Source organism: Oryctolagus cuniculus, chromosome 8, assembly GCF_964237555.1.
Source record: "Oryctolagus cuniculus chromosome 8, mOryCun1.1, whole genome shotgun sequence".
NCBI lineage: Eukaryota > Metazoa > Chordata > Mammalia > Lagomorpha > Leporidae > Oryctolagus > Oryctolagus cuniculus.
The window spans coordinates 126804862-126822821 of NC_091439.1; the positions used below are offsets into that span (position 1 = coordinate 126804862).

Genomic DNA, 17960 nt, shown 5'->3' on the forward strand with positions numbered 1-17960 from the left:
AGTCACAAAACTTCCAGTGAAAAAGTTCACTTTGTATATCTTACCCATGTATGTAGACAATAGCAGAGAAGGCTGTGGTGGAGCCAGACACCCAGAACCTCATTTCTAGGGGACAGCAATCTACAGCCAATGGACTAAATTTGGCCTGGGGCCTGTTTTTGCATAGCGCTAAGAATGCTTTCTGTTTCTTTAAAGGGTTGTTAATAAAATAAACCACCAACAAAAGAATACACAACAAAGAATGGTCTCTAAAGCCTAAGATACTTATGATGTGGCCCTGTACTGAACAAGTTTGCAAACCATTTCTACCAGTGTTTTACAGAATTCGGAGTGGAGCTACAAACCAAGATAATGTTTGTTTATTCCCACCATGAAGATATATTTTAAATCTCTATAAATCCTATCTGGTTGCTTAATAATTTAGACTAACAGTGACATTGAAATCTGTCTTCCATTATCACCTTTCTTGCCATTTCAGGTTTCAAAAAACTTCAGCACTGTTTTTGGGGCTGAAACTACCTTTATTTTATTAGTAGTTGGAAAAATTAACAAGTACAGGGGAAAAAAATTAGTCCACTAAAGAGAAGCGGGAAATCAAGTTCCACCTTTAAGATTGGCAATTTCTCTGTGAGGGAACCTAGACCCGGTGAAGAGAAAAAGCGCTGTGAATTAGAGCCAGAGCCTGCAGGCCAGGTGAGAGAGATTATAGCACCTTCCACAGATTCTAATTGCCTCAGGTGTGAAAACAAAGTCCTATTGACTTAGCTCATCTCTGGAAACAGGTATTGATATAGGTAGAAAACAAGTGATGTGGTTATCTTTTACCAGAGATAGTAACACAGTGGGAATTTCTAAAATGAAACTTCAATCTCAATTTTTTTCAAACACTACTTTTTTTTTTTTTTTTTACAAGCCAATACACATTCTGAAGGGTTGGCAAATACCGGTATTACGCAATCCAATTATACCAAAACCACATTTAGCCTGGGGTAGATATATTTATTTTTGGTAACATACATTAAGTGGCACTAATTACACAGGAACCATAAGGTAACAAACCTGAAACCACAGAGCTGTAACTGCCACAGCCGCATGGACTTGGGTCTTGCTGGTTGAGTCCCCACTCCCCCCCTTTTTTTGAAACAAACTGGATACCCAGAGGTACACCAATGAGATCTGCTAAGGAGCAAAGCGCCACAGTGGTAACACATCAGAGTACCCTGCAGCTGCCAGGTGGGATGCTGGTTTTAAAGTAGTTCCAACCTGATTCACAGGAGACACCTGCTTTCTCTTTCAAGAAAGAAGCAAGAAGTGAAGAAATTCACAGCACCTGCTGTGTCAGGCAGGGTTAGGGTACAGGGCAGTGGGGGGTGGTGGTGGTGGCCTAGTTGGATGTCATTGACCATGGTTGACTTCTAAACGCTGTAGCAAGGTGACTTCCGGTTTGCAGTCTTTGGTAAACTACTGATAAATGGAAAAAAAAAAACGCCAATAAGCAGGCAGGAAACCCAGCGAACACGCCACTCGCCCCGTGCCGCAAGGTTTCACAGGACCAGGCAGCCCCACCTCTTCTTGCCGCGTCTGGCGTGCAGAGCAGCCCTCGTGGCCATCTCAAACACCTCCCTCACGCCCTCTTTGGTCTTCGCCGAACACTCCAGGTAGCCGAAGGCGCCAATCCTGCTGGCCACGTCCCTGCCTGCCTCAGGCCGCACGGGCTCCTGCTTCCAGGCCGCCAGCGCCCGCCTGGTGCCCGCGTCGTTCCGCAGGTCCTTCTTGTTCCCCACCAGGACGAGGGGCACGCCGGGGCAGAAGTGCCGGACCTCCGGGGCCCACTTGGCCGGCACGTTCTCCAGGCTGTCCGGGCTGCTGATGGCGAAGCACAGGAGCACGACGTCGGTGTCCGGGTAGGACAGCGGCCGCAGGCGGTCGTACTCCTCCTGGCCGGCCGTGTCCCACAGCGCCAGCTCCACCCGCCGGCCGTCCACCTCCACGTCGGCCACGTAGTTCTCGAACACCGTGGGCACGTACTCCTCCGGGAAGTGGTCGCGGCTGAACACCACCAGCAGGCTCGTCTTGCCGCAGGCGCCGGCTCCCACCACCACCAGCTTCTTCCGGAGGGCGGCCATGGCGGAGGGAGGCGCCGCGCCCGCCGCAGGCCCAGCCCGGGCGCCAGTCCGGGGCGTCGCGGAGGCTGACGAGGGAACGGACGTGCGCGAGCCGCTCGGGAGCCCTGCAGCTCCGGGAGCGGGAGACGTGGCGCGCTTTCCCTTCTCCCCGCCAAGTGAGGGCAGTGTGAGGACGGCGCGGAATGGCCGTGTGGAGACGGCGCGGTGCAGTGTGTACAATGGCAGTAGTGACCGGAAGCTGTGTGTGGACCTCGTATTTATAACAACCACGATGGCGGCATGGAGATGGTGCGGTGCGGTGTGTACTACGGCAGGAATGACCGGAAGCTGTGTGTGGACCTAACATGGCGGCGTGGAAACGTGGCGCGCTTTCCCTTCTCCCCGCCAACTGGGGGCAGTGTGAGGGCGGCGCGAAATGGCCGTGTGGAGACGGCCTGGTGCGGTGTGTACAACAGCAGGAATGACCGGAAGTTGTGTGGACCTCGTATTTATAACAAGCACGATGGTGGCATGGAGACTGCATGCTAATGGCTCTGTGGAGACGGCGCGGTGCTGGTTTTCACAACAGTAGGAATGACCGGAAGCTGTGTGTGGACCTAAAATGGCGGCCTGGACACATGGCGTTTTCCTTTTTCCCCGCCAACTGGGGGCAGCGTGAGGACGGCACAGGTAGTGGCCGTGTGGAAACGGCACGGTGCTGGTTTGTACAACGGCAGTAGTGACCGGAAGCTGTGTGTGGACCTAAAATGGCGGCGTGGACACATGCCGCCTTCTTTTTTCCCTGTCAAGTGAGGACAGTGTGAGGACGGCGCGGTGTGGAGACGGCGAGGTGCTGGTTTTCACAACGGCAGGAATGACCGGAAGCTGTGTGTGGACCTCGTTTTTGTAGCAACCGCAGTGGCAGCATGGTGACGGCACACTTCTGGGTTTCACCTCCAGGTAGGAACGCGGGCTGTGCAGGTGGCATGGTGCCACCTTGTACACCAGCAGTGTGGACACTATGCATGCTGAGGCAACCCGAGTTGAGGGCCTTGAACTCTGGTCTGAGAATTAAGTTAGGTCGGGTTGCTCTTTAGAGCTACTGTGTAATTCATGTCATATTTCCTGTTTGATCTAATATATGTAATATTTTGGCATTTCTTTTTTTTTCTTTTTTTTTTTTTTTTTTTGACAGGCAGAGTTAGACAGTGAGAGAGAGAGAGAGACAGAGAGAAAGGTCTTCCTTCCATTGGTTCACCCCTCAAATGGCCGCTATGGCCGGTGTGCTGCACCGATCCGAAGCCAGGAGCCAGTTGCTTCTTCCTGGTCTCCCATGGGGTGCAGGGCCCAAGCATTTGGGCCATCCTCCACTGCACTCCCGGGCCTCAGCAGAGAGCTGGCCTGGAAGAGGAGCAACCAGGACAGAATCTGGTGCCCAAACCAGGACTAGAACCCGGGGTACTGGCGCCGCAGGTGGAGGATTAGCCAAGTGAGCTGTGGCACCGGCCTATATTTTGGCATTTCATCAACAAAACACAACAAAAACAATTCAAAAGAACGTATTCAGTACTTTACATCTGGAAATGTAAGGGAAATTGGCTTATGTTATACAGTGGAGGCACCGTTGGGAATTAAGGGGTTTTCTAGGGGTACTTCAGTACTTTCATATCCATTTGTAAAAGCTAGTGGAAAATTAGCGCGACTAAAGCAGGGTACTGAGGATTCAGACCCATCAGGCCTGGAGGTTTTCTCAGCCTGTCAGGACTACTCAAATAGTCTAAATGCTTGGGTACTCCCCAAATTCGTATGTTGGACTCTATCTCCAAAGAGGAGGTGGGTCCTTTTGGAGATGATTACATTTAAAATGTAGCCCTTATACATGCACATTTACAAGAAGAAACAGAAAGCCGCCTGTCCCTCCCATCACGTGAGGACATAGTGAAATGGTGCCTTGTATTAACAGGAAGTGAGCCCTCACCAGAGAGGAAAGCGGTTGCTACCTTGACGTTGCACTTCCCAGCCTCCAGAACTGTGAGAAATACCTGTTATAGCACCCCAAACAAACTAAGACACCAAACAACTGAAGTCCTAGTTAAGGGCAAACAAATCATGGAATGGAAGTTTTAACCATCAAGCATAAGCCTCTCCTCCAAGTTTCTAAGTTTTAACAATTTCACCCTTTTCCCTTTGTTCCCTCAAGCCTATGGATAAAAACTGTTTCTTGCAGTTGCTACCTCTTGTCTGTACTCTTTCAGTGAAACTATTTAATAGTTTTTTTATTTAGTTAACTATGTTTTATTTGAAATTATATGGTTTGACTTTCAGCATTTTCAGTTATCGATAGTCAGCTGTGGTCCGACAATACTAAATGGAAAATCCAGAAATAAGCAATTCATATTTTAAATAGCATTGTATTTTTAATAATTGTTAATTTTGTTAGATTTTTTTAGAAATCTCTTGCTGTGACTAATATGTAAATGAAACTATCACAAGTATGTATGTCTAGTGAAAAGTATCCATGGTATATATATGGTACTATCCATGATTTCTGGCATCTGCAGAATGTCTTAAAACATATCCTTGGTTGATAATGGAGGACTATTGCATCTCTGTGTAGTTGATGCTTTTTGAATGGACACTGATATAGTTCTTATACAACATTTTCCAAATGCAACTCCATGGGCTTCAGTTTTATAATTCTATCCTGTTTTTTAAAACTTGAATGGAGCTTAAGTAGTGTCATCTTATATTCCTAGTTATTTTGTTAGGCCTTCCAGCACTGTCCATAGATTAGCTTGTCTTCATTGGTGTCATGGATATCAGAATGTAGGACTTGGGAATCTACTGAAGATTCTTGCACAGGGGCTGGCATGAGAAAAGCAGTGTTTAATAAAGATTTATGAAAGGTTTTATGGATGGTGGAGAAAGCTAGGGGAGAGATCACAAACAGGCAAATTTCTGTGTTGCAAGTTATGTTCAATATAATACCATTTGTGCTGGGGTGGTGGAAGTGGGAATAAAAGTGAAGACTCAATCAAGAGCTATTGTGGAAGAAGAAATCTCCGTGACAGTGGACTTTAGACATGAACTCTGGTCCTACCTGCCAAGCTACTACCGTATGGTAATGGGAGTCAGGGTTCTCCATGAGATCTTGCCCATGCCTGCCACTGTGTTTGCATGTACAGAGTATTTGCCGAACAAAACAAAAAATAAGCCATTCAGTAAGGTTGAACTCAAGAATCAGATTTCTATGCCAGCACCCGAAATTAATTTAGGGTATTTCATAAGCTAGGCCATAGCAGAGGCAGCATACAGAAAGCACTGGGATTTTCTCAGTATTTTTGTCACACTCTCAGATTTCAGTAGCTCTTGTGAGATCCGATGTTTGTCCTTTGGTATTTGGAGTAAGAACTGTAGTGAGGAGAGAAACAATACTTGATACTCCTGTTTCAACTTTCATCTTAGGGAGATTGTATGTGCCTGAATCTGGGGGGCTGGACTTGTATAAAATTTCTGATCTTTCCCAAATCGTGTGCTTCTCGCTGCTGCTGGTGGGTCTGGAGTATGGTGTGTTCCCTGCATCTTCGCAGGGACAGAAGAGCACAGCTTTCCGTCTGAGCAGTGTCTTGGGTTGGTGAATTTCTTGCCTGTCTTCCCCACACACTCCCACCAGCAGCAGTTGGCTTCAGATAGCTATCTTTGAAGGATGTGGGACCACTGGGTTTCCTGTTCTTTCGTCATTTTAGGTGTTGCCTACTGGTGATAATACGGGTTATTTGCAGACAGGTTTGGTGGTTTTCCCATGTAGGATTCCCCCCAAAGTAAATACCAAGGTTTGGGGCTGACTTGAACTTCGAGAAAAGCAGATAATTCATCCAAATCTACCCATAGGTCTTGGTAACTGGATTCTTCTTATAGATGAGTTACAGTTTATTTCATCTTTACTTCTGAGGGTTCTGGTTTATTTTCATATTGCCCCACTCTGACTTGCACAGTCTTAATGAACTTTTTTACTTGAAAAATTTTAAAATTTCTCAGTGATACATGAATTTACTGCATTACTCTTCATTTACAAACATTTGAAAATTGGATTATTTATTGGATACATTTAGATTAAACTAAAATTAATATTTTAATTAATGTATAATCATTAAATTTTAAAATATTTGCTTAGTATTTAATCAAATAACAGTATTTTAGAGTTTTAAAATTTTATTAGTGGGATAGGAAAAAGTGGGAAAGAAGGGAGATTTTTTAAGTGCGGTGTTTAGCTCTGAGGAAGTAAGGTGCATGAGGGTGACAATTCTGTGCTTCTGAGAAGGGCAAGGTGGTATTCTGTGATGAAGCATGACAGACAGGAAATTATTTTACTCTAGGCTCATTTGAAGGCTGAATGTGATGAACCCAAGTTCACATTTGAAGATTTCTGAGGCAGCCAAGGTTAAGATTTTAAGGCCACTTAAGATTTTAACTGATTTCTTAGAAGGATGACTTCTGCCCTGTGATTTATATCCTGTAGTGTATGACTGTTTTTCTGTTAGTAATCTTCCTGTGAGTTTTCTGACTTTCCTTGAAGACACTTGTTTCTACTACTTGGATCATGCTCTGGGTCACAGATTTATGTCTTGAGAAGGCTGTTGCACAATCTCAGGCTTCAAGAAATAGTTCTGTGTTTCTATTTTATTATATCTCTGCATGTATATGAGTAATTTCCATAATAAGATCAAAGCACTTTTCTTTTTGAGAGAGGTAAGAATACATCAATCTGAAGAAATAATAAATGAGTCCCTGCCAGTTGTGCCTGTTTTCTAAAGTAGAGATCTCATCATGACTCGTCATCCTGTCTTCCACGAATTCCATGATTCTATAGACTGAATGTGAATTCTCCGAATTCATATATTGAAATCTAATCCCCAGTATGTTGGTATTTGGAGTTTTTTTTCTTTTTAGCATTTTTGAGATATGTCCATGCAATTTATTTTTATTTTTTTAACCTAGAAGCATTTTATTTAAGGTATACAAACTTTATGCATTTCATATTTACAAATGTTGGAACATAGTGATTCTTCCCCTCCTGACCTTCCTTCCACCTGCTTCCACCCTTCTTCAACATCCTTTGTTAAGTTTATTCCAAGGCATTTGATATTTTTTGTAGCTATTGTGAATGGGATTGATGTTAAGAGTTCTTTCTCAGTCATGGCATATGCAAAGGCTAGTGACTTTTGTGTGTTAATTTTATATCCTGCCACTTTACAAAACTCTTTTATGAGTTTCAATAGCCACTTAGTGGAGTCTTTTGGATCCCATATATATAGAATCATGCCATCTTCAAATAGGGATTGTTTAATTTCCTCCTTCCCAATTTGTATGCCTTTGATTTCTTTTTCTTGCCTAATGGCTCTGACTAAAACTTCCAGGACTGTATTAAATAGAAATAGTGAGAGTGGGCATCCCTTTCTGGTTCTGGATCTTAGTGGGAATGCTTCCAACTTTTTCCCATTCAATAAGATGCTGGGCATGTGTTTATCATAAATTGCCTTGATTGTGTTGAGGTATGTTCTTTCTATACCCAATTTGCTTAAGGTTTTCATCATGAAAGGATGTTATATTTTATCAAATGGTTTCTCTGCATCTATGGAGGTAATCATATGGGTTTTGTTCTTTAATTTGTTAATGTGATGGTTCACATTGATTGATTTGCAAATCTTGAACCATCCCTGCATGCCAGGGATAAATCCCACTTGGTCCTGGTGAATGATCTTTCTGATGTGTTGTTGGATTCTATTGGCTAGTATTTTGTTGAGGATTTTTGTGTCCATGTTCATCTAGGAAATTGCTCTATAGTTCTCTATTGTATGTTTTTCTGGTTTAGGAATTAAGGTGATGCTGTTTTCATAGAAGGAGTTTGGGAGGATTCCCTCCCTTTCAGTTGTTTTGAACAGCTTTAAAAGAATTGGAGTTAGTTCTTTTTAAATTTCTGGTAGAATTCAGCAGCGAAGCCATCTGGTCCTGGGCTTTTCTTTGTTGGAGTAGGGGAGGTCTTTATTACTGATTCAATCTCCATCTTGGTTATTGGTCTATGTAGGTTTTCTATCTTTTCATGGCTCAATTTAGGTAGGTTGTATGTGTTCAGGAATCTATCCATTTCTTCTAGGTTCCCTGATTTGTTGGCATACAGCTTTTTGTAGTAGTTCCTGATGATTCTTTTTATTTCTGTGGTGTTTGTTGTTACATATCCTTTTTCATCTCTGATTTTATTTATGTAGGTACTTCTCCCTCTTTTTTTTTTTTTAGTTATGACTAAAATGGCAATGGCAATTTTTATTGGTGAGATGTGTTTCTTGTCGGCAGAAAAAAGATGAGTCTTGTTTTTTAACCCATTTTGCCATTTTGTATCAGTGTGGTTTATTTTTTCAAAAACCAGCTTTTTGTTTCTCTGATTTTTTGTTTCAATATTGTTTCTTCTCTAATTTTAATTATTTCTTTCCTCCTACTAATTTTGCATTCGGTTTGTTTTTCTAGGTCCTTGAGATGCATAGATAGCTCCTTTATTTGGTACCTTTCCAATTTCATCATGTAGGCACCAATTGCTGTAGATATCCTTTAGGTTCATTTGGTCTATAGTGTGGATTAAGTCTGTTGTTTCATTGTTGATTTTCTGCCTGGTTGATCTGTCCATTGCTAAAAGTGGGGTATAGTAGTCCCCATTACTGTTGCATTGGAGTCTGTGTCTCCCTTTAGATTCATTAACATTTCTTAAAATTAGCCAGGTACCATTTAATTGGGTGACTATACATTTATTATAATCACATCTTCCTGTTGAATTGATCCCTTAATCATTACATATTACCCTTCTTCATCTCTTCTAACATTTTTTATGTTAAAGTCTATTTTCTCTGATATTAGGATGGCTACACAAGTTCTTTTTGGTTTCTGTTAGCATGGAATATCTTTTTCCATCCTTTCACTTTCAGTCTATGTTTATCTTTGTTGGTGAGATGTGTTTCTTTTAGGCAGAAAATAAATGGGTCTTGTTTTTTAATCCATTTAGCCAGTCTGTGTCTTTGAACTGGAGGGTTGAGGCCCTTTATGTGGAAGGTTACTATTGATGAGCAACGACTTGGCCCTGCTGTTTTTGCTCAGATATCCCTGTTGTTTACTTTGGATTTATTTTATACCTTTACTGGGATACTTTCTGCTTCTCATTCTTTCATAGTGATAACCATGTTTCTGTGTTTTCTTTGTGTAGCACATCCTTAAGTATGTTTTGTAAGGCTGCACGACTGGCAACAAATTCTTTCAATTTCTGTTTGTTATGGAAGGTCTTAATTTCACCTTCACTCATAAATGAAAGTGCTTTGCATGGTACAGTATTCTGGGTTGACAGTTGTTTTTTTTTAAGACTTGGACTATATCTCGCTTTACCTTCTAGCCTGTCGTGTTTCTGATGAGATGTCAGCTGTGAGTCTACTTTGATATCCTCTGAAATTAATCTGGCATTTCTCTTGTGCACATTTTATTTATTTATTTATTTTTTAAATCTTTTATTTAATGAATATAAATTTCCAAAGTACGACTCATGTGTTACAATGGCTTCCCCCCCCATACCGTCCCTCCCACCCACAACCCTCCCCTTTCCCACTCCCTCTCCCCTTCCATTCACATCAAGATTCATTTTCGATTATCTTAATATACAGAAGATCAGCTTAGTATACCTTAAGTAAGTATTTCAACAGTTTGCTCCCACACAAAAACATAAAGTGAAAAATAATAGATGATTTTTTTTAAATGATGATGAAATCAGATCAGACCTATTGTCATGTTTAATCCCAGTGAGAGTCAAGTTGGGAATTGATAATTTCTTTCTTTTTTTTTTTTTTTTTTTTTTTTTTTTTTTTTTTTTACAGAAGATCAGTTTAGTGTACAATAAGTAAAGATTTCAGTCGTTTGCACCTCCATAGAAACACAAAGTGAAATATACTGTTTGAGTACTCGTTATAGCATTAAGCCTCAGTGTACAGCACGTTAAGGACAGAGATCCTACATGAGGAGTAAGTGCACAGTGACTCCTGTTGTTGACTTTACCAATTGACACTCCTGTTTATGGCATCAGTAATCTCCCTATGCACCAGTTATGAGTTTCCAAGGCTATGGAAGCCCCTTGAGTTCTCCGACTCTTATCTTGTTTAGACACGGTCATAGTCAAAGTGGAGGTTCTCTCCTCCCTTCAGAGAAAGGCACCTCCCTCTTTGAAGACCTGTTCTTTCCACTGGGATCTCACTCACAGAGATCTTTTTGCCAGAGTGTCTTGGCTTTCCATGCCTGAAATACTCTCATGGGCTTTTCAGCCAGATCCGAGTGCCTTTAGGGCTGATTCTGAGGCCAGAGTGCTATTTAGGACATCTGCCATTCTATGAGTCTGCTGAGTATCTCACTTCCCATGTTGGATCACTCTCCCCTTTATTTATTCTATCGGTTGGTGTTAGCAGATACTAGACTTGTTTATGTGCTCCCTTTGACTCTTAGTCCTTTCATTATGATCAATTGTGAACTGAAATTGATCACTTGGAGTAGTGAGATGGCATTGGCACATGCCACCTTGATGGGATTGAATTGGAATCCCCTGGTATGTTTCTAACTCTACCAATTGGGGCAAGTCAGCCCGAGCATGCCCCAAATTATACATCTCTTCCCTCTCTTATTCCCACTCTTATGTTTAACAGGGATCACATTTCAGTTAATTTTCAACACTTAAGAATAACTGTGTATTAATTACAGAATTAAACCAGTCATATTAAGTAGAACAGACAAAAAAAAATACTATGAGGGATAATGTATTAAGTTGTCCATTAGCAGTCAGGGCTATGCTGATCAAGTCACCATTTCTCATAGTGTCCATTTCACTTCAGGAGGTTTCCTTTTTGGTGTTGAGTCAGTTGTCACCGATCAGGGAGAACATATGGTATTTGTCCCTTTGGGACTGGCTTACTTCACTCAGCATGATGTGTTCCAGATTCCTCCATTTTGTTGCAAATGACTGGATTTCGTTGTTTCTTACTGCGGTATAGTATTCTAAAGAGTACATATCCCATAATTTCTTTATCCAGTCTACCGTTGATGGGCATTTAGGTTGGTTCCAGGTCTTAGCTATTGTGAATTGAGCTGCAATAAACATTAGGGTGCAGACCGCTTTTTTGTTTATCAATTTAAACTCCTTTGGGTAAATTCCAAGGAGTGGGATGGCTGGGTCGAACGGTAGGGTTATATTCAGGTTTCTGAGGAATCTCCAGACTGATTTCCATAGTGGCTTGACCAGTTTGCATTCCCACCAACAGTGGGTTAGTGTCCCTTTTTCCCCACATCCTCGCCAGCATCTGTTGTTGGTAGATTTCTGTATGTGAGCCATTCTAACCGGGGTGAGGTGAAACCTCATTGTGGTTTTGATTTGCATTTCCCTGATTGCTAGTGACCTTGAACATTTTTTCATGTGCCTGTTGGCCATTTGGATTTCCTCTTTTGAAAAATGTCTATTGAAGTCCTTGGCCCATCTCTTAAGTGGGTTGTTGGTTTTGTTTTTGTGGAGTTTCTTGATCTCTTTGTAGATTCTGGTTATTAACCCTTTATCTGTCGCATAGTTTGAAAATATTTTTTCCCATTCTGTCGGTTGTCTCTTCACTCTCCTGACTGTTTCTTTTGCAGTACAGAAACTTCTCAATGTGATGCAATCCCAATAGTTGATTTTGGCTTTGACTGCCTGTGCCTCCCGGGTCTTTTCCAGAAATTCTTTGCCTGTGCCAATATCTTGAAGGGTTTCTCCAATGTTCTCTAATAACTTCATGGTGTCAGGTCGTAGATTTAGGTCTTTAATCCACGTTGAGTGGATTTTTGTGTAAGGTGTAAGGTAGGGGTCTTGCTTCATGCTTCTGCACGTGGAAATCCAGTTTTCCCAGCACCATTTATTGAATAGACTGTCCTTGCTCCAGGAATTAGTTTTAGATCCTTGATCAAATATAAGTTGGCTGTAGATGTTTGGGTTGATTTCTGGTGTTTCAATTCTGTTCCATTGGTCTATCCATCTGTTTCTGTATCAGTACCATGCTGTTTTGATTACAACTGCCCTGTAGTATGTCCTGAAGTCTGGTATTGTGATGCCTCCGGCTTTGTTTTTGTTGTACAAGATTGCTTTAGCTATTCGAGGTCTCTTGTTGTGCACATTTTAGAGTCTTATCTTTAGGCTTTACTTTGGAGAGTTTGACTACAATGTGTTGTTGTGGTGAAGATCTTTTCTGGTTGTGTTTTTAGGAGTTCTCTATGCTTCCTGTACTTGGATGTCCCTTTCTTTCTCCCAGTTGGGGAAGTTTTCGGTAATTATTTCACTAAAAAGGCCTTCTAATTCATTCTCTGTTTCCACACCTTCAGGAACCCGTAAGACCTGTATGTTGGGTCATTTGATAGCATCACATAATCTTCAACACTGTTTTTAAGTTTTCTATTATCTTCTTGACAGTCACCTTACAGAGTAGGAACATTGAAGTTTTGAAATAACACCTTCTTAACCTAGAATTTTATACAACTTGTGTGATATTATTTAGAGAACCGAGTCTCATGAGTCCGCAGATTTCAGGTGTATTTACTATAAGCAACCATAAACCAGAGACATCCTGCTAGAAGTGTACCATAGATAAGGGTGCTTCCTCTTATCAAAGATCACTAGTCTACTTGCTTCATGCTCTGGTGCTATGGATTGAAGGTATGTGTTCCCTAAATTCATGTGTTGAAATCCTAACCTCCGGCCGGCGCCGTGGCTCAATAGGCTAATCCTCCGCCTTGCGGCGCTGGCATACCAGGTTCTAGTCCTGGTTGGGGCGCTGGATTCTGTCCTGGTTGCTCCTCTTCCAGGCCAGCTCTCTGCTATGGCCTGGGAGTGCAGTGGAGGATGGCCCAAGTACTTGGGCCCTGCACCTGCATGGGAGACCAGGAGTAGCACCTGGCTCCTGGCTTTGGATCAGCGCGATGTGCCAGCCGCGGCGGCCATTGGAGGGTGAACCAATGGCAAAAGGAAGACCTTTCTGTCTCTCTCTCTCTCACTGTCCACTCTGCCTGTCAAAAAAAAAAAAAAAAAAAAAAAAAAGAAATCCTAACCTCCAATACAACAATATTAGACAGTGCAGCCTTTGGGAGATGATTGAGTCATGAGGGTGAAGACCACATGAATGGGATTAGTGCCCTTACAAAAGACCCCAGAGAGACCACCAGCCCACTTTATGCCACATGAGGACACGAAGAACAATCATCTATGATGCAGAAAGCAGGCCCTTAACAGATACCAAATCTTCCCTGAAGAATATTTTTTAAACCACCCAGTGTATGATATTCTTTCATAGCAATTTAAAACATAGATATCTAGACAACATGTTTATAAGGAGCTTGGATTAGGTGACTTGCCATACCCTATTCCTCTGGGTGTATCTCTATAGTAACCAGGAATAGAATGGATCATATGCCAGCCGTGCTAATTCTGCCCCCTGCAGGTTGCAAATTAGTATTTTACATGCCATAATTAGGAAAGTAAACATAGGTAGTGAATGAAAGATCCAGAACTGATAGATGTCACCAAGACCCATGATTTTTAGCCACTGCATTTAATAATCAACATAGGTACTTCAGTTAACCAAATATTTTTTGACAAATGACTTAAATTTTTGTCAACACAAAGTGAACATGGTCTCTACCATCAAGTTTAAACTTAAGAGAAAAGATTATAAACGAAAACTTAATGAATTATGAAACATTCAGTGAAAGAGTTACAAGACTGTGAGATGAAAAATTTTCAAGAAATTCAAGAGAAAAAAAGGAAGAGGGCAAGGTTGGCTTCAAAGAATGTCATACTGGGGAGAGATTCCAAGATGGCAAATTAGGGAAAGACATACTGCATTAGACTAAGGATAAACAGAAAAAAAAAAAAAAGCTGGAGGCATCACAATACCACATTTCAGGACATACTACAGGGCAGTTGTAATCAAAACAGCATGGTACTGGTACAGAAACAGATGGATAGACCAGTGGAACAGAATTGAAACACCAGAAATCAACCCAAACATCTACAGCCAACTTATATTTGATCAAGGATCTAAAACCAATTCCTGGAGCAAGGACAGTCTATTCAATAAATGGTGCTGGGAAAATTGGATTTCCACGTGCAGAATCATGAAGCAAGACCCCTACCTTACACCTTACACAAAAATCCGCTCAACATGGATTAAAGACCTAAATCTACGACCTGACACCATGAAGTTATTAGAGAACATTGGAGAAACCCTTCAAGATATTGGCACAGGCAAAGAGTTTCTGGAAAAGACCCGGGAGGCACAGGCAGTCAAAGCCAAAATCAACTATTGGGATTGCATCACATTGAGAAGTTTCTGTACTGCAAAAGAAACAGTCAGGAGAGTGAAGAGACAACCGACAGAATGGGAAAAAATATTTTCAAACTATGTGACAGATAAAGGGTTAATAACCAGAATCTACAAAGAGATCAAGAAACTCCACAAAAACAAAACCAACAACCCACTTAAGAGATGGGCCAAGGACCTCAATAGACATTTTTCAAAAGAGGAAATCCAAATGGCCAACAGGCACATGAAAAAATGTTCAAGGTCACTAGCAATCAGGGAAATGCAAATCAAAACCACAATGAGGTTTCACCTCACCCCGGTTAGAATGGCTCACATACAGAAATCTACCAACAACAGATGCTGGCGAGGATGTGGGGAAAAAGGGACACTAACCCACTGTTGGTGGGAATGCAAACTGGTCAAGCCACTATGGAAGTCAGTCTGGAGATTCCTCAGAAACCTGAATATAACCCTACCGTTCGACCCAGCCATCCCACTCCTTGGAATTTACCCAAAGGAAATTAAATTGGCAAATAAAAAAGCGGTCTGCACCCTAATGTTTATTGCAGCTCAATTCACAATAGCTAAGACCTGGAACCAACCTAAATGCCCATCAACGGTAGACTGGATAAAGAAATTATGGGATATGTACTCTTTAGAATACTATACCGCAGTAAGAAACAACGAAATCCAGTCATTTGCAACAAAATGGAGGAATCTGGAACACATCACGCTGAGTGAAATAAGCCAATCCCAAAGGGACAAATACCATATGTTCGCCCTGATCGGTGACAACTGACTGAACACCAAAAAGGAAACCTGTTGAAGTGAAATGGACACTATGAGAAACGGTGACTTGATCAGCATAGCCCTGACTGTTAATGAACAACTTAAAACATTATCCCTCTTAGTAGTTTTTTTTGTCTGTTCTACTTAATATGACTGGTTTAATTCTGTAATTAATACACAGTTATTCTTAAGTGTTGAAATTTAACTGAAATGTGATCCCTGTTAAACATAAGAGTAGGAATAAGAGAGGGAAGTGATGTACAATTTGGGACATACTCAAGCTGACTTGCCCCAAATGGTAGAGTTAGAAACATACCAGGGGACTCCAATTTAATCCCATCAAGGTGGCATGTACCAATGCCATCTCACTAGTCCAAGTGATCAATTTCAGTTCACAATTGATCATAATGAAAGGACTAAGAGTCAAAGGGAGCATATAAACAAGTCTAGTACCTGCTAATACTAACCGATAGAATAAATAAAGGGGAGAGTGATCCAACATGGGAAGCGAGATACTCAGCAGACCCATAGAATGGCGGATGTCCTAAACAGCACTCTGGCCTCAGAATCAGCCCTAAAGGCATTCGGATCTGGCTGAAAAGCCCATGAGAGTATTTCAGCCATGGAAAGCCAAGACACTCTGGAAAAAAAAAAAAAAAAACAAACAAAAAACCTAAATGAAAGATCTCTGTGAGTGAGTGAGAATCCAGTCGAAAGAACAGGTCTTCAAAGAAGGAGGTACCTTTCTTTGAAGGGAGGAGAGAACTTCCTCTTTGACTATGACCTTGTCTAAACAAGATAAGAGTCGGAGAACTCAAGGGGCTTCCATAGCCTTGGAAACTCATGACTGGAGCATGGGGAGATTACTGATGCCATGGACAGGAGTGTCAATTTGTAAAGTCAACAACAGGAGTCACTGTGCACTTACTCCTCATGTAGGATCTCTGTCCTTAATGTGCAGTACATTGAGGCTTAATGCTATAACAAGTACTCAAACAGTATATTTCACTTTGTGTATCTATCGGGGTGCAAACTGTTGAAATCTTTACTGAATGTATACTAAACTGATCTTCTGTTAAAAAAAAAAAGAATAAATTATCAATTCCCAACTTGACTCTCGCTGGGATTAAACATGACAATAGGTCTGATCTGATTTCATCATCATTTAAAAAATCATCTATTATTTTTCACTTTATGTTTCTGTGTGGGAGCAAACTGTTGAAATCTTTACTTAATGTATGCTAAACTGATCTTCTGTATATAAAGAGAATTGAAAATGAATCCTCATGTGAATGGAAGGGGAGAGGGAATGGGAAAGGGGGGGAGGGTTGTGGGTGGGAGGGACGTTATGGGGGGGAAGCCATTGTAATCCATAAGTCGTACCTTGGAAATTTATATTCATTAAATAAAAGCTAAAAAAAAAAAGTGTACTGAGGTGGTCATGCTCAAAGTCTTCACAGGTGAACTTAAAAGGCACATCTGATTATTCCTGAAGTCAACTGAGGATCTTAGATATCTCTTCAAAAACAAGAAGATTAGTGAAGCTTTTGCTTTTGTTGTATCAAGACTGCTGCACCTTAAGGCAGACATGCTGTACCTGCCTCCTCTTTCTCTCTGGGAGCTGTTATTGACAATAAACTCCTTATTGGGTTCTTCTATTATAATCCTCTACACTCAAGCTAAATGGTTTTATACTGTACATAAGGGTAGCCTATCACCACCCACTATCTGGAAGTCTGTAAGATAAGTTCTTTCCATCTGAAGGGGCACACCACTTGCAGCTGGCTTTGTTCCAGTTTTGCTTATGCTAATTAACAAACTTAAATGTTTCAGAACTCAGCAACTTCTAAGAATAACTGGCCATGCAGGGAACACAGCCATTGGTGGTGACCAAAAATTCTCCGGCTCATAAAACAAATTCATTAGATGAGATAGGCGAAGACTTCCAGACCCAGGGCAGGCAAGTCCTGCACTACGCCCCTAATCAGCAGGAAGCAGCTATAGAAGATATAGTGATTCGACACCCTCCAGAGTCCCTTAAGATTACAGTCTGGAATTTCTCTGAGGGGGGAATGATGCAGGCAGGCAGACAGGATAAAACTGATCAGATTTGTAAGCTGGAGACCACGCCCCCTGTGTGATGTCATGCCCCTGTTGATACTCACCTGCTGATCAGACGATGTAACCACCACCTTTGGGATAGATAAAGGGCCTGGAGCACGGTGGGTCCCTCCCTTTTTTGGTTGTGCACCCCTATTGCACTGCACCTCTGGGGGCAAGGCTTTATGGCCTCTGCCCTGCCTCTGCTTTCCTGCCTGCATGCTTCCTCATGCCAGCCTGCTCTTTGCATGGTATGGACCCAATCTAGCTTCTAGACTTCTTTCCCCACTAACTAAAGCCCTCTCTTTCCTGTGCATTTCTCTCTCTGAATAAAAATCCTTAAAACTTTTTAAAAAAGTGTAGGAAGTGCACTCTCACGGGAGAATAGGAGAGAAAACTGCACTGGAAATCCTACAAACGGGAGAAGAACTCTGTGGACCTGTGTGGAGGATGCGGACACACAGTACGAACACAGACAACTGCAGCAGCTCAGAGCCGGAGCAGGTGGTAGTTTGGAGACAGAGGTGAAACCCGTGGTGATGTAGCTGTAGAGAGAGCATGGCATGAGTCC

The 17960-nt window shown here is 41.9% G+C and overlaps 1 protein-coding gene across 1 annotated transcript; it reads right to left on the reverse strand.

Moving 5' to 3' along the window:
- Positions 1–961: 961 nt before the first annotated feature.
- Positions 962–2213, reverse strand: LOC100346856 (transforming protein RhoA). Its single transcript, XM_008252895.4, has 2 exons — positions 1567–2213; positions 962–1464 (listed from the first exon to the last, which is right to left on the reverse strand). The coding sequence occupies exons 1-2, from the start codon at positions 2124–2126 to the stop codon at positions 1416–1418; spliced, it is 609 nt and encodes a 202-aa protein (XP_008251117.3). The 5' UTR covers positions 2127–2213; the 3' UTR covers positions 962–1415.
- Between the last annotated feature and the right edge of the window lie 15747 nt (positions 2214–17960).